The sequence below is a fragment of the Neoarius graeffei genome, chromosome 1, assembly GCF_027579695.1.
Source record: "Neoarius graeffei isolate fNeoGra1 chromosome 1, fNeoGra1.pri, whole genome shotgun sequence".
Classification (NCBI taxonomy): domain Eukaryota; kingdom Metazoa; phylum Chordata; class Actinopteri; order Siluriformes; family Ariidae; genus Neoarius; species Neoarius graeffei.
In genome coordinates this window covers 51,549,619-51,573,763 of record NC_083569.1, presented here as the reverse complement: position 1 = coordinate 51,573,763, position 24,145 = coordinate 51,549,619, and the positions used below count along the sequence as shown (strand labels likewise).

The 24,145-nt window shown below is 43.4% G+C and overlaps 1 protein-coding gene across 2 annotated transcripts in view; it reads left to right on the top strand.

Annotated features, from left to right (window-relative positions):
* si:dkey-28a3.2 (uncharacterized) overlaps window positions 1–21,923 on the top strand; it is a 36,278-nt gene extending 14,355 nt beyond the window's left edge. Inside the window, exons 1-6 of one of the 2 annotated variants that reach the window (XM_060933920.1) lie at window positions 4,748–4,868; window positions 9,009–11,886; window positions 12,002–12,567; window positions 17,289–17,347; window positions 21,099–21,410; window positions 21,503–21,923. In XM_060933920.1, the coding sequence (XP_060789903.1) occupies window positions 9,235–11,886; window positions 12,002–12,567; window positions 17,289–17,347; window positions 21,099–21,410; window positions 21,503–21,570 (3,657 nt within the window). In that variant the 5' untranslated portion in view covers window positions 4,748–4,868; window positions 9,009–9,234 and the 3' untranslated portion in view covers window positions 21,571–21,923. Of the gene's footprint in view, window positions 1–4,747; window positions 4,869–9,008; window positions 11,887–12,001; window positions 12,568–17,288; window positions 17,348–21,098; window positions 21,411–21,502 lie in introns of those variants that run through there. The other variant, XM_060933928.1, reaches the window with a different exon arrangement.
* Window positions 21,924–24,145: the final 2,222 nt, after the last annotated feature.

Sequence of the window (24,145 nt, the reverse complement as noted above, 5' to 3'; positions counted from 1 at the left end):
TGAAGCAATAGGGGCTGGATGGTGTTGAAGGCACTCGAGAAGTCTAAGAAGAGAATCCTCACTGTGCCATTTCCCTTATCCAGATGCGAGTGGGCTCGGTGTAGCAGGTAGAGGATGGCGTCTTCCACACCAACACCTGCCCGGTACGCAAACTGCAGACAGTCCTGGGCATGTTGTACCTGGGGTCTGAGGAGGCTGAGGAAGAGCCACTCCAATGTCTTCATCAGATGTGAAGTGAGTGCCACCGGTCGGAAGTCGTTCAGCTCGCTGGGCCGATTCTTTTAGGGAACTGGAACGATACATGATGTCTTCCAGAGGGTGGGCACTCTCCCCAGCTGCAGGCTGAGGTTGAAGATGTGTTGGAGTGGTTCACCCAGTTCAGCAGCGCAGGTCTTCAGTAGCTGGGGACACACCTTGTCCGGGCCTGCTGCTTTCCTCAGGTGACGCTTCCTCAGTTGACCTCTGACCTGATCTGCAGTAATGCATGGAGGAGTCTGTGTTGAGGTGGGGGATGAGGGGAAGGAGGGGGCTGCTGTGATGACTGGGGGGAGGTGTGTTGAGGGAAGAAGGAGAGATGGCTGCAGTGAGGGAGAGGGTGGGGGGGACATGGGCTGGTTGAACCGATTGAAGAAGTCATTCAACTCATTCGCCCTCTCCACTGTCCCCTCAACGACTCTGGTCTTTGTATTGTGGCCTGTGATGGTTTTCACACCTTCCCAGACCTCCCTCATGCTGTTCTCCTTCAGCTTCTGCTCCACCTTTCTCCTGTAGCTGTTCTTAGCTTCCCTCACACAGCGTTTTACCTCCTGCTGTACTGCTTTCATCGCCTCCCTATCCCTGCTCCTGAAGGCGGCCTTATTCCTGTTGAGGACAGCTTTGACTTCCTGTATTACCCATGGCTTGTTATTAGGGTAACACCGTACAGTCTTAGCGGGGGAGACCACGTCTGCACAGAAGTTGAGGTAATCTGTCAGACAGTGTGTCAGCCCTTCTATGTCCTCACAGTGTGGGATAAGCAGCACATCCCAGTCCGTGATGTCGTAGCAGTCCCTGAGGGCACCTTCCATTTCAGGGGACCACCTCCTGATGGAGCTAGTTGTTGTAGGCTGCCTTTGAACCAGGGGGGTGTACTTCGGCTGTAGAAGAACCAGGTTGTGGTCAGACTTCCTGAGTGGGGGGAGGGGTGTGACTCTGTATGTATGCATCCCTCACATTAGCATACAGCAAGTCAATTGTCCTGTTGTTCCTTGTTGGACAATCCACAGCCTGGTAAAAAGCAGCCAAAGTAGAGTCCAAAGTAGCGTGATTAAAGTCCCCAGAAATGATGATGATAAATGCCTGAGGGTGCTGTGTCTGCAGCCTTGCTGTGACAGAGTGAATCCTCTCACATGCAATGGCTGCGTCTGCCCTCGGAGGGATGTAAGCACAGATGGTGATCACGCGACTGAACTCCCAAGGCAGATAATATGGCCGCAGGCTAACAGCTAGCAGCTCCAAGTCTGGGCAACATAAAATTGTCTTTACGGAGATATGTCCCGGGTTACACCAGTGGTTAACATAAATGAGGAGTCCCCCACCTTTGCTTTTGCCGCATGTGTTAGTGTCTCTGTTGGCTCTCACGGCAGTGAATCCCCGCAGGTCCACGTTATCATCTGGTACAAGGTGTGTTAGCCATGTCTCCGTAAAAATAAATAAGCTGCTCTCCCGGTAAATCCGCTGGTTGTTCAGAGTGGAAAGCTCGTCGACTTTATTCGGCAGCGAGTTCACATTCCCCATGATAATGGAGGGTTTGCAGCACCACCGGTTGTCCGCTAGCCTAGCCTTTAGCTTAGCTCCAGCTTTGCAGCTCCTGGGTTTCCTCCTCAGCTCCGCTGGGATGGGGTGTCGTATCCCGGCTCCTCCCATTGTTTTCAGGGCCAGCAGCTCCTCTCTTGAATAAGTGAGAAAACTGGCTCCTGGTTGCGTGTTAAAGTTAAAAATACCCATGTTATATAGTAAAACACACTATGTCTTCATAAGAAGAGCAGAAAAGTAAAAAAGGTGGAAAAAAGAGGTTTAAAGAGCTAAAAACTACAGAGCTACTGGAGAGGCAGCCGTCTCACACAGCGCCCATACCTCAAAAAAATAAAACATAAAAAGCTGGATAGGCTAGTCTGGCTAACGCAACTTCAAAGCTCTGCGAGCATTGGTCTGGCATAGATATTAAGCCCAACCGTTTCCCAAAGCGCATGGTTGACCCGCCTCCCTGAAATGCCTCAGTTTGCTACTGGTCGAAGTCAGAAAAGGCTGTGACAAACCAATCACATCACTCTTTCCTCTGACGTATGTGACGCGACGGAAACTGCTTGAGTAACAGGAAGGAGGAGCTGAAGAGGACGATAATAGCGTGATCAAAGGCGAGACGACCACAACGATAGGATTCTCGCTGAGCCCCATTGATTTGGCTACCAGTGGGGCTAACTGGTAGATTAAACTCTTACCGAAGCCGGTCGGGAGCAAGGCGAAAATGTCCTTCCTTTCAATAAATACCTCCAGGGCTGCTCTTTGCTCCGTTTTCAATGAGAACTTCCCGTTGAATGCTTTCAATACAGCATCTACCGCTGTGTCAAAGGCTTGCCGCTGCTCCATGTTCGTAATGTTTCTAGTGAATGAAGCGCTTCCGGCATAGATTCTGTAAACAATCTATGGCTTCCGGTCGCAGTTCTACTACGTCACTGCCTTGAACACGCCTCTACCCAGGGCCGTTGGAGATGCTCAAAGTTGATTGGCTCCCGATTTTTCGGGAGCTTGGAAGAGCTGGAGATAGCTTGCCTTGCCAGACTAAGTTCGCAACAGCCCCCCGTGTTGTGTCACACTTAGGATGGGCGGGCCCAGGCTAGGATAGGCTCCAGCTTGCCTGCGACCCTGCACAGGATAAGCGGTTACAGATAACGGATGGATGGATAGTATTAAAGGGGGTGCTACGGTGGTGTGCTGGTTAGCACTGTCGCCTCACAGCAAAAAGGTCCTGGGTTCGAGCCCAGTGGCCGGCGAGGGCCTTTCTGTGTGGAGTTTGCATGTTCTCCCCGTCTCTGCGTGGGTTTCCTCTGGGTGCTCCGGTTTCCCCCACAGTCCAAAGACATGCAGGTTAGGTTAACTGGTGGCTCTAAATTGACCATAGGTGTGAATGTGAATGGTTGTGTCAGCTCTGCGATAACGTGGCGACTTGTCCAGGGTGTACCCCTGTAGAACAGGATAAGCGGCTACAGATAATGGATGGATGGATGTAGTATTAAAGTGCATATCACGGGTAAATTCAGGAGCAAGATCAATATAATTCTTCTATTTTATATTAAACTTTGGTCAAATATCTGTAATATTCTGCATTCTCTGCAACTTTTTAACCTTGCACAATACTAGAAAAATTCAGTTGAAATCAAGCCATTTGAGGCGAATTGGTCCGCCTCTGAAAAAACTTGGCATTTGGATTTCCCGGCAAATATTGATTTTCATGGCGTCACCCTGCTGGACGCCTCCTTCTGAATCCTACGTCAGCGCTGGTTTGTTGATGAAAAAATGACCTGGTGGTTTTCTGCAAATTTCTTCAATGTTATCGCGTAATTATTAAAATGGTTAACAGATGTATCGTAGGAGGGTGTAGCAGCACCAATCATGATGGGATTAGTACTCATCGTTTTCCAAAAGACTGGAAATGGGAGCACTCTCATCTCATCTCATTATCTCTAGCCACTGTTCTACAGGGTCGCAGGCAAGCTGGAGCCTATCCCAGCTGACTACGGGCGAAAGGCAGGGTACACCCTGGACAAGTCGCCAGGTCATCACAGGGCTGACACATATGCCGCTTTTCCACTACCAACGTGGCTGAGTTGGGCTGAGCCGTGCCGTGCTGAGTTGGGCTGAGTCGAGCTGAGTGGGGCTGTTGGAGTTGCATTTCGACTACAACCGCGCTGAACCGTGCTGGCTGGAAGTGGGTGGACACATTGGGTGGAGTTAGCGAAAGTGGGTGGACGTCATGTGATGTCGTTAGGCGGCGCAAACAGTGACATCAGTGAGCTTTTAAGCGGTAGTCTCACAACCCGGAGAGTAAACAATAAACATGGAGTCGTTAGTGTTGCTGGTCTTGGTGCTGTGGCTTGTTGTCACCGACAACGCCAACAGATACTGGGAAGAGCGTATAGATGAGGCGAGGCGCATAAGGCTTCAGAAATTCTCATAATTCTTCTTGGTTTACAGATCCCAGCGTGCTCGCGGGGCATGTGTGGGCATGTGAGGACTCTCCTCCTCACCAATCAGTGCACAGGGGAGTGTCTCCTCATGCCCCTAGCCCCACTCGGCTCGGCGAGTTTTGGGTGCTGAGTAGGGCTGAAGTGAGCTGAGTCACGCTGCTCTGAGGTAGTCGAAATGCGAGCCGTGTCGGGCTGAAGTGAGCTGAAAAAGGGCCAATAGACACAGACAACCATTCACACCTACGGTCAATTTAGAGTCACCAGTTAACCTAACCTGCATGTCTTTGGACTGTGGCGGAAACCGGAGCACCCGGAGGAAACCCACGCAGACACGGGGAGAACATGCAAACTCCACACAGAAAGGCCCTCGCCGGACACGGGGCTCGAACCCAGAACCTTCTTGCTGTGAGGCGACAGCGCTAACCACTACACCACCGTCTTGGCTGTAGAGTGTACTGTCGCTTTAAGAGAGCTTTACATTTCCGTGTTGCACGCGCAGCCGCAGTAGAGCTCGAGTTCTCTTTCACATCCTGGTACTTTGCGTTACATGGCAGCAGTGGGAGAGAAAGGGAAGGCTGATCCGGGAAGTGAACCTCACTGTTCGCCTGGAAACACTGTAGGAAAGTTAAGCCTGACCGATAGGTAATACACCTGCATGGTTTATTTAATGATCGTTTTCTATCGCAGCCAGATTTTACTTCAGAGGCGGCAGTGAAAAGAGAGAGAGAGAGAGAGAGTGTGAGGGAGGCGCCATACACCGAGGACAAGAGGAGGAGCAGGAGTAAATAACACCGGGGCTCTTAGGGTACACACACACACCGGTTATTGTTATTTTCACGGCGGCCTTTTCAAGTCATTTCTCCAGACAAAGCACATTTCGTGTAGACTAATAATACAGAAAGAATGAAAGAGAGCCGAGTCAAAACAAATGACTGACCCCCTGAGAGATCAGTGTGATTTAAAGTGATAGTGTGTGTTGAACATCCTCTGTGCATGCATTTATTTTTGTTTTCCACTTCCCCCCTTCCTACACCTACTTACTTTTCTTTCTTTCTTTCTTTGTTTATTTTAATATATACTACCGTTCAAAAGTTTGGGGTCACCCAGACAATTTTGTGTTTTCCATGAAAAGTCACACTTTTATTTACCACCATAAGTTGTAAAATGAATAGAAAATATAGTCGAGACATTTTTCTGGCCATTTTGAGCATTTAATCGACCCCACAAATGTGATGCTCCAGAAACTCAATCTGCTCAAAGGAAGGTCAGTTTTATAGCTTCTCTAAAGAGCTCAACTGTTTTCAGCTGTGCTAACATGATTGTACAAGGGTTTTCTAATCCTCCATTAGCCTTCTGAGGCAATGAGCAAACACATTGTACCATTAGAACACTGGAGTGAGAGTTGCTGGAAATGGGCCTCTATACACCTATGGAGATATTGCACCAAAAACCACACATTTGCAGCTAGAATAGTCATTTACCACATTAGCAATGTATAGAGTGCATTTCTGATTAGTTTAAAGTGATCTTCATTGAAAAGAACAGTGCTTTTCTTTCAAAAATAAGGACATTTCAAAGTGACCCCAAACTTTTGAACGGTAGTGTATTTCCCTTTTTCTTTCTTTCTCTTTCAGCCAACACTCATAAGTAGGCAAGTGAGTTATAAACTTGACTATAACATTCAAACGATGATGTGCAGATGTGGATATAGCCTTAAAGGGTTGTGCACCTGTGCATGTATTTATTATGAAGATACGGTGGTGTAGTGGTTAGCACTGTCGCCTCACAGCAAGAAGGTTCTGGGTTCGAGCCCAGCAGCTGATGAGGGCCTTTTTGTGTGGAGTTTGCATGTTCTCTCCGTGTCTGTGTGGGTTTCCTCCACAGTCCAAAGACATGCAGGTTAGGTTAGTTGGTGGCTCTAAATTGACTGTAGGTGTGAATGGTTGTTTGTCTCTGTGTTTCAGCCCTGCGATGATCTGGCGACTTGTCCAGGGTGTACCCCGCCTCTCACCCATAGTCAGCTGGGATAGGCTCCAGCTTGCCCGTGACCCTGTAGGACAGGATAAGCGGCTACAGATAATGGATGGATGGATATGCAGATTTGGATATAGCCTTACCAAAAGCAGTAAAGGGTTGTGCACCTGTACATGTATTTATTATGAAGATACGGGCAACACGGTGGTGTAGTGGTTAGCACTGTCGCCTCACAGCAAGAAGGTTCTGGGTTCGAGCCCAGCAGCCGGCAAGGGCCTTTCTGTGCAGAGTTTGCATGTTCTTCCCATATCTGTGTGGGTTTCCCTTACAGTCCAAAGACATGCAGGTTAAGTTAACATGGGGCAGCCTTAGGCTGAGGCGCTCTTGAGCAAGGTACCGAACACCTAACTGCTCCCTGGGTGCTGTTAGCATGGCTGCCCACTGCTCTGGGTAGGTGTGTGTGCATGCATGCGTGTGTTCAGTGCTTCAGATGGGTTAAATGCAGAGAGGAATTTCACAAGTGTACGTGTGATGAATAACGTTGTTGTGGTTCTTACAGTACTTTCATTCAGGTTCAATCGAGCTACATTTATTTTTGTTCCTCCCCATCTACTTGTCTTTCTTTCTGTATTTTAATTTATTTCCCTTTCTTTCTCTTTCCATTCTTTTTCGTTTCTTTCAACCATGTCTTAGGCACATGCAAAGAAATGCTGGGGAGGAAAGATGCCTTCAGAAATCATGAAATTAATTGTTTCTCCATTAAAAATACTAATAAAAAGAGCATTAAACTGTAATAAATGAAACAAAGTCAATAAGTGGTGTGATGACCCTTTGCTTAAAAAAAGTGTGTATGTATATTATATACACACTATTGTTTGTGTGTGTCTCAATAGGTACCGTGAGTGCAGTTTTATAAGGAAATTAGCTGTAGGTTTTACTGAGCATCTTGCAGAAGCAGCCACAGTTCTTCTGGACACTTTGTCACACTCGCTTCTTCATTTTGCACCAAACCCCAGCCGCCTTCATTGTGGTTTTCGTCTGAAAAGTGATATCTTGCATAATATGCTGCTATCTTTCCTAACATACAAGCATTTTTCTGTAACATTTAATTGTATGCTGGAAAACTAACGTATGGAAATCTGAAATGTTTTTGTACTAACTCGATAATGTAGAAGTTATCAAATAAAAAATTTCAGAGTTTGCACAAAAAATAGGGTGCCTAGCGCTACGTTCACACTGCAAGGCTTAATGCTCAATTCCGATTTTTTTGTGAAATCCGAATTTGTGAGGTTGTTCACATTAACAAATATATGCGACTTGTATGTGATCCTCAGTATGAACGAAAAGCGACCTAAAAGTGTTCCGCATGCGCATTGCAGGATACGACGACGTCACACGCAGTGAGCATGGCCAGTGTTTACGGAAGTAAAACCGCCCGGTTGCGGTATGACCCATCCAATCTAGCTTAAATAGCTGTATCCCCCCAAATGGAAATCAGCTCCCTAACCTCTGCGTCCTTCCATTGAGAAGATTCAGAACCTTCACAGCCCGAAGCGTCCCTCGCATTGATGTCATGCGCAGGGGCGCAGATACGTTTTTTGAACTGGGAGGGACAAAAACTGGGGGGGGACAAAGCTGCCAGCAAACCAACCCCAACCCCGATATGCCTGTCAAACTTGTTGTTAGTAACCATAGCAACCAAGCTCGAGCTCGCAACCTGTGCAGTCTGCGCAGCTCAACCAACCGAATATCAGTCTTTGTTTTATGTGAGTTGTTGCAACTATGTATACACTGCTGTGCACCTCAATAAACTGAATGGTAATTAGTCTTTTGATTTTTCCGTGAGGTTTGCCTTATGCAAAGAAAGACAGCATAGACGTTTTTTCCTCCCTATAAGTGGGGGGGACTGAACGAGGTGAATTTAAATCTGGGTGGGACGAGTCCCCCCCTCTATCTGCGCCCATGATTATGTGCCATGTTGTTGTAACTTTTTTTGAGAGACTTGCCGCCTACTTCAGCGCAGAATAGTGACGTTTGTGGCTTGTTGATGACGTGTAAGTCGGATGAATGGGACCTGGCGGTTCAGACTGAAGTCGCATATGAAAAGAGCGGATAGGGATTGGAATTAGGACCACATATCCAAACGGCCTGGGTCGGATTTGAAAAAATCGGATCTGTGTCGTTCATATTGTCAATAAAAGATCAGATACAGGTCACATATGGGCGAAAAGATCGGATTTGAGTCACTTCAGCCTGCAGTGTGAACGTAGCCTAAGACTTTTGCATAGTACTGTAATTATGCCTAAAATAAATCACTAGAATCCCCCCCCCAAAAAAAAGCAAATACTGCTCTTAAATTGCTGTTATATAGACAATGTGAGCACAAATTACAGTAACTACAATGCTTGTCTGCAGGATTTCTCAAAGGATTCTTAATCCATACATTTTCATACAACACGTAGGCTATAGTACTAATCAATTTCAGTTTAGTAAGTGGCCAGATATTTAGATTTAATCTAACGTTGTTCCATGTTGCAGATGTAATCTAAGGTACGTGTCAGTAAATGAAGCCAGAGGCACAGACTGGAAAGTGAGACAGAGACTTGTAGTAGTACACTGTATGTTCTTCAGTCTGTCTTGGCTTTTGTTGGATTTTAAAGTTACTAAAATGGTGTAATTTTTATAACCTTTACATTTTTTTTGCACTCTTTACAACAGAGCAAGTACGGTCACTTGTCTGAATGATGAATATACTCATTACAAGTTCTGCAAAAAAAACCCAACTGATTTTTGTTTGGTTGGTTGCAGGTTTTCCCCTTGGATGGTCCTTTTGGAAGAATTGGAGCTATGCTGCTGTCATTTTCTGTGAACCTAATTTTAAGTAGACACGGGGAGGAAGACAACCACGAATAAAATATAATGTGACGCTGTTGTTGTCGAGAAAGCATCTGTCTTGACGAGGGACACCTTCTTTGTAGGATTTGATATGCACATCATTAAAGTGTGGTGAGGGAGGAGGGAGCAAACAGTAGGTATGTCTAAGACAACGACCTTGACGAGGCATCGATACCGGCCTGTGTCGGAATTCGATGAAGTCACTCTGGCCTCTAAACGGGAATACTGGAGGACTAAGAAAAGGGAGCAGAGAGCAAGGCTGTCCAAGACTAAGAAGAAGGTTAAAGCTTCAAACACAGGAGTCTGTAAACCTGTGTATACAGATGGACATGGGTCACGTTGTGAATTTAGTCCTACTTTGCTTAATAGTGATGGTTCATACCAAACAAGTGTTGCACAAACTCAGACCAAGGGTATGGTGATTTGTAAAAAAGAGACGAAAAGCTTGACCACTGAAGAATCAAATAAGGATGCTTCTGTGGTCAAACTTAGTGGGGCACCATTCACTAAGGGCTTACCTGTGCCTGCAGCATGCATAAAGTCACACCCAAACAGCATCGCACCTCGACAGACACCAAACAGATCATCAGCCTTTAACCACAACATCTCAAGCATTTCTACACCAAGTACTACATGTCAGTTAGCACCGAAGTGCACCAAACAAGTCCCTCAAATGAAATGCTGTGTAACGCCCAAGTCCTTGGCCTTCGTAGAATGTAAGTTTGATAAAGACCAGCACATTGTACCAAGAAATGGCCCAAATAGAAATGTTGGTGCTAATGTTCCCGTGTGCAGCATGGTCGTGTGCAAAACCACAGAAGTGGCCATGACCGAAGAGGAGAAGGCTGCGAAGCGTAGGGAGAATTGGCGTATCAAAAAAAGAGAGCAAAGGGCAAAACGTGCTGAGAAGCTGAGGATGGCTCGAGAGAAGTTGCAAATTTTTGAAAAAGGACAACAGGAAACAGAGAAGGTTTCCTGTGCTGCCCCAGCACATTCATTATCCGCTGTGAACACAATGGCTTTGAGAGGAGCAAAGCAGTGCAACTCTGTGATGTCTGTTGACTCAAGACTGAGTGCTGGAAAACCATTACATTATGGAGTCAAAGTGGAACGAGATAAATTATCACCCCAAAGACACTATAAACCACAATCCGTGGTTTTAAAACTAGCTGAAAGGCAAAGGTTACTAGGCAAAAGCCTCTCGTCTGTTTCAGTTTATAGCACAAATCGGTTTCAGGATTCAAAACAAAATCATATGGCCATATCCTCAGGGGTTTCTGTACAGCCTTTAAGATCCACCCAAGCAATCGGACAATCCAAAATGCCACAACAGAAGTTTGTCCGAATTCAAAGGCGCCGTGGTTTACTACAAGGGAACGAGACAGCCGAGGAGCGACTTGCCAAGCAAAGGGAGTACTGGCGTATCAAAAAGCGGGAGCAAAGAGCAAAGCGTTCTTTGGCGTTGAAAGGCCGCTTGAAGGACCGGGATGCGTTTAACTGGCGTGCAAAGCGCTACCAGCTCAAAATGGAGCAAATGCGAAAGACACCAACAGGCCTCCAGAAAATGCCACAAACAAACAAAAACACACACAACACCTTTAATCCGATTAATAGCTTTATCAAAGAGGATGGCACGGTAACTGTTACCATCTCACAGACTACAGCTGAGAAAGGTCCACCTGCCATAAGCTGCAGTTTATCAGCTGTGAAATCATCAGAGTCATCTGGTCCACCTGTGTCACAAAATTTAATTAGGATTAGAGCCAGACCTGTTCTACATAGCATTCCAAATAACACAAATGTATCAGTAAATCAGCAAAGAACTCGAAGGTCAACTGGTCAGAATGTTGCTGCGTTTGAGTCTGTGGCTGGGTCAAAACTATCCGGTCGTACAGAAGATGCTACGATTCTTACAAGCTCAACACAAGCCACCCAGACTGAAGAGTTGATTGCGGAGAACAGGACACCTTATAAGAGGGAGTTGAAGAGCAGTGATCCCTGTTCTGCTGATACCCCGGGTTTGGTCTCGACCCCGTGTGAAACCACAAAACAAGAACCTGTTTATCCTTCAATAGCCATGGTATGTTCCCTCACAGAACAAAGTCAGGCTATGAATATTAAAGAAACAAAACCTGCGCCTTCCTGTCCTGAGAACAGTTCTGAGGCAGAGCCTTGTTCAAATAGTGACAGCCAGTCCACTACTCTCTTGGTGGTGGCATCTATGAAAAAGCTCCTGGAAGAATCTCTTAGCTCGGTGGGTGACAGTAATAGCTCTTGTAGAGATAAAGTTGAGCTTTTGCCTTGTAAAACTGAAGATAAACCCTTTCTTCTGGAGGAGAAAGAAACAGATAGAAAGCCTGACCTTACAACACCTCAGGAAATCTCTGTAGACACTTACTCTGCTGTAGTGGTCAAACAGAGTCCATCTCCTTGCCATTCTCCCCTGCAGGCACATGACTTTTCTTCTGATAGTACTGTCCTTTCATGCCGAGACTCCTCACTTCAACTTCCTTGCCCTTCTACTTGCTTGAGTAAAGATCCAGGAGATGAAAGATGTGACCTGCCTGCGGCTGTATGTGTGACCCCCTTACACAGGGGCAACTCAGTACAAAGTGGCAAAACGTCAGGACCCCAGCGGAACTTTGCTTCTTGGAGCCGTGGAGGTCAGCAGCTGAATGAGAACAGTGAGCTCCAGAGAAAGCGAGAATACTGGCGAGTAATGAAAAGGCAACAGAGAGCAAGGAAGGCCAAAGAGATGGAGAGAGGAAAAGCTGCTCTCCATCCTCCTCAGGTATTTATCTTACTTCAGTTACGTGCATTATGGAGAGATTACTTTTGCTATGAATGTAAATAAATTGAATATCAAGATCTTTTTTTTTTTTTTTACCACCATTCATCCAATACAGAGGAAATGTGGCCCCTCTCAAGTCATTCACCTGCCTGTGGCTCAGAAGATGAATCGTACAGACCTCAACAATCCTGTTATTTTACCCAACGTCACGTCACGTCCCACTCGGCATGTGTTAAGTCCCACTGCGTCATCTAACCAACAGCCATCAAATGAGGCGAGGCAGCTTTTGTTTGAAGGACAGAAGGGTAAGACTAAATTTTCAGAGGTATTTCAGGTGAATAAATGGCAGCTACAGGTTCAGGGAAATGTTCCTACTTCAGCCATCAGACCAGGTACTGTGACCTCCATGCCAATGAATCATGTGAAGCTGCCAGATCCTCGAATACAGACTAGAGGGTCCTCAATGACCAAGTTAAGAAGTAATCAAGGCCAATTAAAGATAACTGCAAATCAAGAACTAGATCCTGATGACATTATTCAAAGAAAGAGGATGCACTGGAGAATAAAGAAGCAGGAGCAGCGAGCTCGGAAGGCAGCACGGGAAAGAGAGCTCAGCCACCAGACAACGCTCAACCAGTCGAGACAAAGCTGGGCAAACAACATTACACATGTAGTTCAAAGGTAGGTAAATATGTAGAGGTTGTTTACGGTGATTCAGGGCAGAAATCTACGCTTGGAGAATTTAACTGACTAATTCACGAAGGTATAAGGAACTAGTGAAAAAGGAACTACTTCTAATTACAGTTAAAATATTATTGGATAAAAATGATAAAACTTTGGAGTCAGTGTGAATCTGTCCAGAACTGGCGGTTCTCCGTGACTTGGTGCTAAATCTGCGCCCAAAAATCGGCACATCATTGTCAGATTACTCACTGTAGATGTTATTGAACAACTGCATGTGTAAAGCATGTCCAGAAAAATCGAGTAGAAATGAAGAGGGAAGTTTAGTCTTCTCTTCAGCTGCCAATTCAAGTGAAGCAAGTCAGACTTCCCTGTTGACGTCTACCATGTTTTTGAGTGGGTGGATGTGGGTTGTGTTGGTAAGTGGAAACAAACTATGAAAAGAAGAAGCTGAGAGTAACCATGGTGAAAAAATATTTATTTTCAAGCTGTTCTCTCAGTTGCTGCAGCAGAGTTCAGGCAACTGTCCTGGTCCATAGAGAAGGAGGGGGACAATCAGATACACTGATAAAATACAGATTGTGTACTGAAAGACATCAGGATTGGATAAATCATCTAGGTTAACTGTTAGTTGCTGCTTTTTAGCCAAGTGAATTGGGCAAGCATGGAAGCTTTGACTTGCCTAGTGGGCTTACTAATCAATTTAATCTTTGTCCACATAAAAAAAAAAAAAGTGGAACTGCTTGGCAAACCAGTGCAAGATGGAAGTGGCTTCATATAGTCGCCTCAGAAAGTATTGGAATGGAGAGGGACAGGCCAATTCTATTGTTTGTTATGCACTGAAGACATTTGGGTTTGAGGTCAAAAGATGAATGAGGCAGTCGATCAGAAATTCACCTTTCATTTCCGGATGTTTACATCTAGCAGGGACGAGAGTTTTCCGCGGATTTCCGCTTTTTCACACCTGAATAGTCTATAAGTGAGCATACAGAGTCCTCCAAATGGCACATAGACACAGACAACCATTCACACCTACGGTCAATTTAGAGTCACCAGTTAACCTAACCTGCATGTCTTTGGACTGTGGGGGAAACCGGAGCACCCGGAGGAAACCCACGCGGACACGGGGAGAACATGCAAACTCCACACAGAAAGGCCCTCGCCGGCCACAGGGCTCGAACCCAGGACCTTCTTGCTGTGAGGCGACAGCGCTAACCACTACACCACTGTGCCGCCCTAATTTCTGACCTAAATAGTTGAATGGTGGTGACAGTAAAGAAAGTTCAAACTATATATTTCAGAAGTGTATGTACTATAGGGCTAGAGGGGAAAAAAAATAGTTCACCTGAATAGTCTATAAGTGAGCATACAGAGTCCTCCAAATGGCTCCAGAAATATGTTTGATTTCTTAAAATTGACCCCCTGACCCAAACCAGTAGTTTATCTCTACTAATAGATAAACTACTGGTTTTAAAGGGATATTTCAGGATTTTTGACATGAATCTGTATGGCATCCCCATCGATAGTGTCATGCAAACACACTGACTTACCCCTGACAGCATCCTGTGAGTCCAGTTCTTGTCCAGTTTTGGTCCAGACGAAAGTAGTCCGGCAAGTTTGTTGGGGTCACGAAAGTAAAACGTTTTTCGTCTCAAAACAGTATGTGTTCAAAAGAGTGATATATTTGCATCACAAAACCGTTGTCAAATAAAAAGTCAGACCTCGAAATCGCTTGGTGCTATTTTCTCTCCCTTATCATCACTGCGCGCTGCCGGCTTCATCCAGCTGCGGCTCCAGCTTCAAGGATAAGCTGGAGCCGCATAAGTAGGAGTCCCGGCGGGTGGTTTGTATTCGATTCGTTTATATCCCGACCTTGTCAGCTGTCAGATTTATGTTCATGGACCCGGTAAGCTGGTAAATAATATTTATTTATTTTTTTCTTTACCAAATTCTAACAGAAAACGAGAGCGCCCGAAAGGGAAAACCGAGCCGAGCCGCCTCACGGCTGTAATGCAAATTGCTTTCCTCCTCAGTATACAAGTGCGCTTCCATGGCAGGGAAAAAGAAACTACCACTGCTGCCTATGTAGTGCCCTATTTATACAAATAGGAGTCATTCAGGATTCAGCCATGTTTTTGCTCCGTGTCATGGCTGAATCCTGAATGACTCCTATTTGTATAAATAGGGCACTACATAGGCAGCAGTGGTAGTTTCTTTTTCCCTGCCATGGAAGCGCACTTGTATACTGAGGAGGAAAGCAATTTGCATTACAGCCGTGAGGCGGCTCGGCTCGGTTTTCCCTTTCGGGCGCTCTCGTTTTCTGTTAGAATTTGGTAAAGAAAAAAATAAATAAATATTATTTACCAGCTTACCGGGTCCATGAACATACATCTGACAGCTGACAAGGTCGGGATATAAACGAATCGAACACAAACCACCCGCCGGGACTCCTACTTATGCGGCTCCAGCTTATCCTTGAAGCTGGAGCCGCAGCTGGATGAAGCCGGCAGCGCGCAGTGATAAGAAGGGAGAGAAAATAGCACCAAGCGATTTCGAGGTCTGACTTTTTATTTGACAATGGTTTTGTGATGCAAATATATCACTCTTTTGAACACATACTGTTTTGAGACGAAAAACGTTTTACTTTCGTGACCCCAACAAACTTGCCGGACTACTTTCGTCTGGACCAAAACTGGACAAGAACTGGACTCACAGGATGCTGTCAGGGGTAAGGTCAGTGTGTTTGCACGACACTATCGATGGGGATGCCATACAGATTCATGTCAAAAATCCCGAACTATCCCTTTAAAGAGCGGCCCCATATGGACAGTTGAAAGTCACACTTGGAAGACGCTCTGGACACTTACAGTAATGCTTTTATGGCTGAGGACTACAGTTGACTTGCTAACTTTAGGACTGCAGTTGTCATGAACAGTTTTGCACTCAAGTTTCCATCAATGAAGAGTTTATAACATCAACGAAACTGTCTTCATGTTAAAACTGTTAATGTTATAGTCATGCTGTCTGTTGTTGCCCAAATGAGGATGGGTTCCCTTTTGAGTCTGGTTCCTCTCGAGGTTTCTTCCTCATGTCGTCTGAGGGAGTTTTTCCTTGCCACCGTCGCCACAGGCTTGCTCATTGGGGATAGATTAGGGATAAAATTAGCTCATGTTTTAAATCATTCAAATTCTGTAAAGCTGCTTTGTGACAGCATCTATTGTTAAAAGCACTATACAAACAAACTTGACTTGAGTAATAGTAATATTTCAGCTTTAAAACTTGGCAGTTGGGCTCAGGATACATGTCCCCTTCATCCAAAAAAGTTGAAAGAAAATTACAATTTTTGAATGTGAAAGTTAAAAAAATTTGATTAATTTGATATGGAATGACCCATCAACAGAAGGTTTCTGAATTCATTCTGCTGCTACCATCTTGAGTTGCATCACCATGAGTTACCTCCACCATGCTTGACTGATTTCGTGTTGTGTTTTGGATCATAAACAGAGCCTTTCTTTTTCCTCAATTTGGTTGCAATTAATCTTGGTTCCAGAATTTTTGTGGCTCAGCTCTATTTCTTTTTTTTTTTTTTTTTTTGTATTTCACTCTGGCCTTTTGATTTTTACTGCTGACAAGTGGGTTGTATCTTGTGGTATGGCCTCTATATTTCTGCTCCTAAATGTTTTTACGCCTCCGCCACTGTAAGGTGAAGGAGGCATTATGTTTTCAGGTTGTCCGTCCGTGCGGCCATCCCGAAACCTTGTGAACGCGATATCTCAAAGGCTGATGAAAGGAATTTCACCAAACTTTCACCATTTGTGCGCTTTGGGACAAACATGAACTGATTAGATTTTGAGGTCAAAAGGTCTAAGGTCAAGGTCACTATGAGGTCAAATGTCTGTCCGAAAACCTTGTGAACACAATATCTCCAAGGCTGATATAAGTAATTTCACCAGGTCAAGATTACCGTGAGGTCAAATGTCCATCCCCAAATCACAACTTAATAAGGCGTGTAGTCTACCGGGCGGAGGCATCCCCATCGACACCATTGGCGTCGAGTTCTATCTCGTTCTTCACAGCTCTCGCAGTGTGTCATCACCTGCTGTTGTTTACCCTTGGTCGATCTGGTTGATGTCTGGTTCTTCGTATGCCTGTGGTTGTCTTCTTTTTCAGGACATACCAAATTGTTCCACTGGCTATGCACAATGCTTGTGTGATGGCTCTGCTCGATTTCCCCTCCCGTCTCAACTTTTAAAATGGCTTGCTTTTCTCCCATAGACAGCTTTCTGGTCTTCATGTTGGTTTATCCTTTTTTAACAATAAATGCAGTCTTCACAGGTGAAACCCCAGGCTCAAACTAAGAGTAGACATTCACAGTTTTTAATTGTTGAAACAATCAATGTAACAGGGCAAACCTGGGCAAAAAGAACCACTTTTTATTCACGGTCCAATGTTAATGATCACTTGAAAGATGGGTGGGTTCAAACAGTGCCATGCTCTAAGCTGTTTAACACATATGATGTTAATAGCAGGAAATGAAAGCTGATTAAATTATGATCTATCATCTCATTTGTCTTTTGTTCTCAAATAAATGCCTTCAGCGTATAGCAAAAACAATTCGTAACGTTCCATTACTTTCTAAGGGGACTGTATATTAAGTGTCATATAATGTGATGATGCAGGTTTGGTGTACGATTCAGCTTTTTTTTTTTTTTGCTTTACAGCATACCACCAGAGAGACTGGACTACATGCCTGAAGCGTGTCAGACTACATCAGTTAAAGGTATAGTATTTCTTAACTTAAAAGGTTTTTGTAAAGAAAAACATATTTTGTTAGGACCATGCTTCCCCTTTTATTGTTCACGGATGTTTTAAAATGAAAACATGTAGTGCTCTGAAAACCTTTTCATAGTCAAATAAACTACTACCAGTCTAATCTGCCTACCATTAACTTGCAAACAGTTTTTTATGAAGTCAATTTTGATAAAAACTTACTGAAACTAATTAGATTTGGTCAGTCTTGGTGAGGGGGCGGCACGGTGGTGTCGTGGTTAGCACTGTCACCTCACAGCAAGAAGGTCCTGGGTTCGAGCCCAGTGGCCGATGAGGGCCTTTCTTTGTGGAGTTTGCATGCTCTCCCCGTGTCTGCGTGGGTTTCCTCCAGAGGTGGACAGTAATGAAGTACATTTACTTGAGTACTGTACTAAAGTACACTTTGAGTTTCTGTACTTGAGTTAATTTTTTTGGCAACTTATGACTTTAACTTCACTACATTTGAAAGACAAATATCATACTTTTCACTTCACTACATTTCTATCAAGAGAAGAAGAGAAAACACAGGTTGTTAGGTATGCCCAATGTCACCTGAATAAGTAGGAACAGTATACATATTGCACTGAGTACAATCAGGGACACCGGCAACTAACTATGACAGCATAACTAAAACAGGGATGAGAGTTTTCCGCTTTTCGGCGGATTTCCGCTTTTTCTGAGCGAAAATCGATATTATGCCAAATCCGTTGAGATGTTTTTTTCATTGAGGGGGGTTGGGGTATGTTCCTTCGTGATACTCAAGCGTACGACGATGTTACATGTTTACATTTTCGCCATCTTTAGTCTCGCGGTAGAATACGTGTTATCTTTTTGGCCAAAACATCGCTGGCGAGAGCATGCTAGCCAATCATAACAGTTCTTACAAGAGTGTGGGAGAGAACAAAAGCCAATTATAACAGTTCTTACAAAAGTACCCGCATCTGTTCTATTTTATCGAAACTTGCACATGTTCATCGTCGCTGCACTTCAAAAATACGTTTCTCTTTCGTATCGGCTTTTTTACTCAAAATGCCGAATACAATTGACAAGCGAGACGAAGCGAAGGTACGTGAAATCGATGCTGGTATAAAAAACAGAGAGAGGACTGTCTTTGGCCAAAAAGCTGAAGAAGTCGTCGAAATGATTAAATGAAAATGAGAAGTGACTGAACTATAAATAATTGTATAAAGTGTACATAGACATTATCCCATAAACTTAGCATTCATTTGATTTAATACATTGAACATGTATATGATGGTCAGTAAATCTGAATTAATGCTGACAGTTTTGAAAACTTAAATATTTCAAAAGACTTTTTGAAATCATATGCAACTAATGAGGACATAGGGTGACTGACCTTTTCTCCCTAAGAAATTTTATTTAATACATGAACATTTTGATAATTAATAAAACTTGCGTTTAAGGTGAATTTAGTTTGTCATTTTTGTTGATCATGAATTATAACCATACCCTTGAATGTAGAATGTGATTTTATTTTGAATTCAAACAATACTCCTATTGATTTGAAACATATTTTCATGTAAATATATAAAAAAGACAACAGATTTTTGATCTACTACAGCTCAGATTGCAGGAAAAGTGGTTTGTAAGGCCTTATTTTTCAAAATTTTCCTGGGGGGTATCCCTCCCAGACCCCCGGCTTCAGGTGCCATCTTGTTTTCTGCTTTTTTGGTGACCACCCACTCTCATCCCTGGTAAAAGGGGAGAGCCAGAAGGTGTAACAGGCATGAGGGAGCCCCGGGACATAAAGCAGCAGCCACTACACCGTCAACAAACTCGAGTGAGCAAGCGAGTGGGGACTGACAGCATCCATATATCCCAGTTTACCAAAACACTCTATGTCTGAGGACCCTCCAGATCTACACCTTTACCTCATAAACACCATTAACACAAGGCTTGACTAAACAGATATGTTTTTAGCCTAGACTTAAACACTGAGACTGTGTCTGATTCCCGAACACTACTTGGAAGGCTGTTCCATAACTGTGGGGCTTTGTAAGAAAAGGCTCCGCCCCCTGATGTAGCCTTCACTATATGAGGTACCAGCAGATAGCCTGCACCTTTTGATCCAAGTAGGCTTGGCGGTCATAAAGGACCAGAAGTTCACTCAGGTACTGTGGTGCGAGACCATTCAGTGCTTTAAGGGTCAATAGTAGTATTTTATAATCAATACGAAATTTGATTGGGAGCCAATGCAGTGTGGATAAGACGGGGGTGATGTGGAGATATTTTCTAGTTCTAGTAAGGACTCTTGCTGCTGCATTTTGAACTAACTGGAGCTTGTTTATGCACTTATTGGAATATCCAGACAGTAAGGCATTACAGTAATCCAACCTGGAGGTAACGAAAGCATGAACTAGTTTTTCCGCGTCATGTAGTGACATTAAATTTCTTATCTTAACAATATTTCTGAGATGAAAGAAAGCTATCCGGGTGATGTTATCAATGTGTTTCGAATGAAAGACTGGGGTCAATAATCACTCCGAGGTCTTTTACTGCTGCACGTCAAAAAACAGAAAGGCTATCCAGAGTAGGGTGCATCAGTTGCCCTCACTTTCATAAAATCTGATGCATTTTTGTTTGGGTGTTCCTTTTCACCAATAAAGACATCCTGTAAAATGTTTTGACCATATTCAAAAGTCTAATGGTGGCACCATGAGGTTCATTTTTCTGCCAAAAAAACGCTTATTTTATGTTTTCGCGTAAGGTTTGAATCACAATGTTGGACTCCATTTATTGATTTCTTGTGACCCAGAGATCATGTTAAGAACCTTTGCAAGGGATTGAGAAGCGTTAATGTGATTCATAATACATTTGTATTGTTTAAAAGTAGTTGAATAATGATTCAATGAACAGCTAAAACTCAGACTGTGCTTGATAATATATTTAGAATATGTACTAAAAATGTGTATCTAAGATATTTGGTATACTCTATAAAGTGCCATAATGTTTCATGAAAAGTGATCGAAATTTTGTCATAAAAGTCATAAAATAGCAGCTTTTTCCATAACTTTGAGCTCCTGGTGCCACCATTAAACTTTTGAATTTTGTCAAAATATTTCACCCAGTGTGTTTTCTTACCAAAAGGAACATAAAAACAAAAATGCATCATGATCGGAGGAACTTTTCATTTTTAGGGGGCAACTGATGCACCCTAATCCAGAGTTACTGTGTAATCAGAAAACTTACTTCTAGCTGCATGTGGTCCTAAGTACAAGTACGGTACTTCAGTCTTGTCAGAAGGAAGTTAATAAGCATCCAGTTTCTAATGTCGTTTACACATTCCTCAATTCTATTAAGCTGGTGTCTCTCATCTGGTTTTGCAGAAACATACAACTGTGTGTCATCAGCATAACAGTGTTGTTATTAAGTAATGAAGTTGGGTACTTTGTCCACCTCTGGTTTCCTCCAGGTGCTCCGGTTTCCCCCAAAGACATGCAGGTTAGGTTAACTGGTGACTCTAAATTGACCGTAGGTGTGAATGTGAGTGTGAATGGTTGTCTGTGTCTATGTGTCAGCCCTGTGATGACCTGGCGACTTGTCCAGGGTGTACCCCGCCTTTCGCCCGTAGTCAGCTGGGATAGGCTCCAGCTTGCCTGCGACCCTGTAGAACAGGATAAGCGGCTACAGTCTTGGTGACCAAGCATTCTGAGAACAATCTGTTGCCTTTACTCATCTCTAGTGATCAAATCTCTTTCCAGATGAAGCAGAAGTATGTTATCTTCCTGATGATGATTGTTCAGACGAGCCCTTGTCGGAGGACAAGTGGAGAAGCACCTACCTCATGGATTATGATCCTGTAAACCAGCTGCTGGTGTGCATGGTATGTGGGGAACAGCAGTACACCTTTAGTGCAGAGGGAGTGAGAGCTCATATAGAGGAAACCCATCCTGGCACTCTGTCATTGGAAGAGGCTGAGCGTCAACGCATCCGAGAGGCCTGGGATGAACAAGTGGCAGTAAGAGAGCGCTTCTTCACCAACCAGCTATGGCAGAACAGCAATGTCCTCAAAGGTATTGGAATATATTGAGTGTACACTTAAAACTTTTAAGGTAATTGGAAATCATTTGTATCAGTCACATAACAATGCTGGTTATGTTTACAGAACAAAGAAACACAGCTGAGGTTGAAGTGATTCTGGGACAAGATGACAAAGCAGAGCAATTGAAATAAGTCTTGGTTTGCTGTCAGAAAACAAGGTAGTGTGAGAAATGATATTCTCCACAAGAACGTCAAAATCCACTGCTGTCAAATCTGAAATGTATTTCTTAAGCAGAACAGAAGCACAGAAGGACTTGAGGCATACTCTGGCTGAGCATGTTAAAGCTCTTTTAATGGTAAACACCCAACACATGGTGTTCCATCTGGCTCGTACTGCGTTACTGTATCACAGACATTTTCTTAGAAAAGGGATAAAGTGATACAGCCAGTATAAATGCGTGCAAATTATTTAAATTTTATACATTTATGTTTACATACATTCATCTATGTGCATCTATGTATTCATCTGTCTTTAACATTCAGCATTAACCTCCGTAGCTGTTTGTGTTCTTTCACAAACTGGGGAGTCGCATTCAAGATACTGTAAACCTCTTCAGTGGCATGCTGTTTTCACCCTGGTGCTTATTTTATTTTTTTTTTATTTCTTCAAAGCATTGCCTTCCTTTTAAAATGTTACCTACATACTTATACACACCTGTTACATTGCATAGCGATCTCACTGAACCATTCATCATGATGATGTTTAAGTGCGCATTTGCAAACCATACAGCAATTATTTCTGTTTTAATAAAGTCTTTTTATTCTGGGAAAAGAATAAAGAATAAATCGGTATTAGTTCATCTCACATTGACTGATAAGCTACTTTAATTTCTTTTCAATTCAGATTCAATAGCATTTTTATATTAAAGTCTACATGAAAGTTTGTGAACCCTTTAGAATTTTCTATATTTCTGCATAAATATGACCTAAAACATCATCAGATTTTCACACAAGTCCTAAAAGTAGATAAAGAGAACCCAGTTAAACAAATGAGACAAAAATATTATACTTGGTCATTTATTTATTGAGGAAAATGATCCAATATTACATATCCTGTGAGTGGCAAAAGTATGTGAACCTCTAGGATTAGCAGTTAATTTGAAGGTGAAATTAGAGTTAGGTATTTTCTATCAATGGGATGACAAGCAGGTGCGAGTGGGCACCCTGTTTTATTTAAAGAACAGGGATCTATCAAAGTCTGATCTTCACAACACATGTTTGTGGAAGTGTATCATGGCACAAACAAAGGAGATTTCTGAGGACCTCAGAAAAAGCGTTGTTGATGCTCATCAGGCTGGAAAAGGTTACAAAACCATCTCTAAAGAGTTTGGACTCCACCAATCCACAGTCAGACAGACTGTGTACAAATGGAGGAAATTCAAGACCATTGTTACCCTCCCCAGGAGTGGTCGACCAACAAAGATCACTCCAAGAGTAAGGCGTGTAATAGTCGGCGTCACAAAGAACCCCAGGGTAACTTCTAAGCAACTGAAGGCCTATCTCACATTGGCTAATGTTAATGTTCATGAGTCCACCATCAGGAGAACACTGAACAACAATGGTGTGCATGGCAGGGTTGCAAGGAGAAAGCCACTGCTCTCCAAAAAGAACATTGCTGCTCGTCTGCAGTTTGCTAAAGATCACGTGGACAAGCCAGAAGGCTATTGGAAAAATGTTTTGTGGATGGATGAGACCAAAATAGAACTTTTTGGCTTAAATGAGAAGCGTGATGTTTGGAGAAAGGAAAACACTGCATTCCAGCATAAGAACCTTATCCCATCTGTGAAACATGGTGGTGGTAGTATCATGGTTTGGGCCTGTTTTGCTGCATCTGGGCCAGGATGGCTTGCCATCATTGTTGTAACAATGAATTCTGAATTATACCAGCGAATTCTAAAGGAAAATGTCAGGACATCTGTCCATGAACTGAATCTCAAGAGAAGGTGGGTCATGCAGCAAGACAACGACCCTAAGCACGCAAGTCGTTCTACCAAAGAATGGTTAAAGAAGAATAAAGTTAATGTTTTGGAATGGCCAAGTCAAAGTCCTGACCTTAATCCAATCGAAATGTTGTGGAAGGACCTGAAGCGAGCAGTTCATGTGAGGAAACCCACCAACATCCCAGAGTTGAAGCTGTTCTGTACGGAGGAATGGGCTAAAATTCCTCCAAGCCGGTGTGCAGGACTGATCAACAGTTACCGCAAACGTTTAGTTGCAGTTATTGCTGCACAAGGGGGTCACACCAGATACTGAAAGCAAAGGTTCACATACTTTTGCCACTCACAGATATGTAATATTGGGTCATTTTCCTCAATAAATAAATGACCAAGTATAATATTTTTGTCTCATTTGTTTAACTGGGTTCTCTTTATCTACTTTTAGGACTTTTGTGAAAATCTGATGATGTTTTAGGTCATATTTATGGAGAAATGTAGAAAATTCTAAAGGGTTCACAAACTTTCAAGTTCCACTGTATTTGTGAGCAGACATTAGTGTGGCAAAGGCCATTAGCAGAGAACAGAAACTAAGTAACTTAGCTGTTTAGTCACCAGATTTAAAGGTTAATATTAGATCATTTAAATAATAACTTTTAAGGAACTCAACAAGTTTCTGTTGGATGATGGAGACATGCAAGGAAGAAAAGCTGTTTTATATAAACATGTACTGTTGATATACAGTCACATGCTTTGTATTCAGAACTGTATAT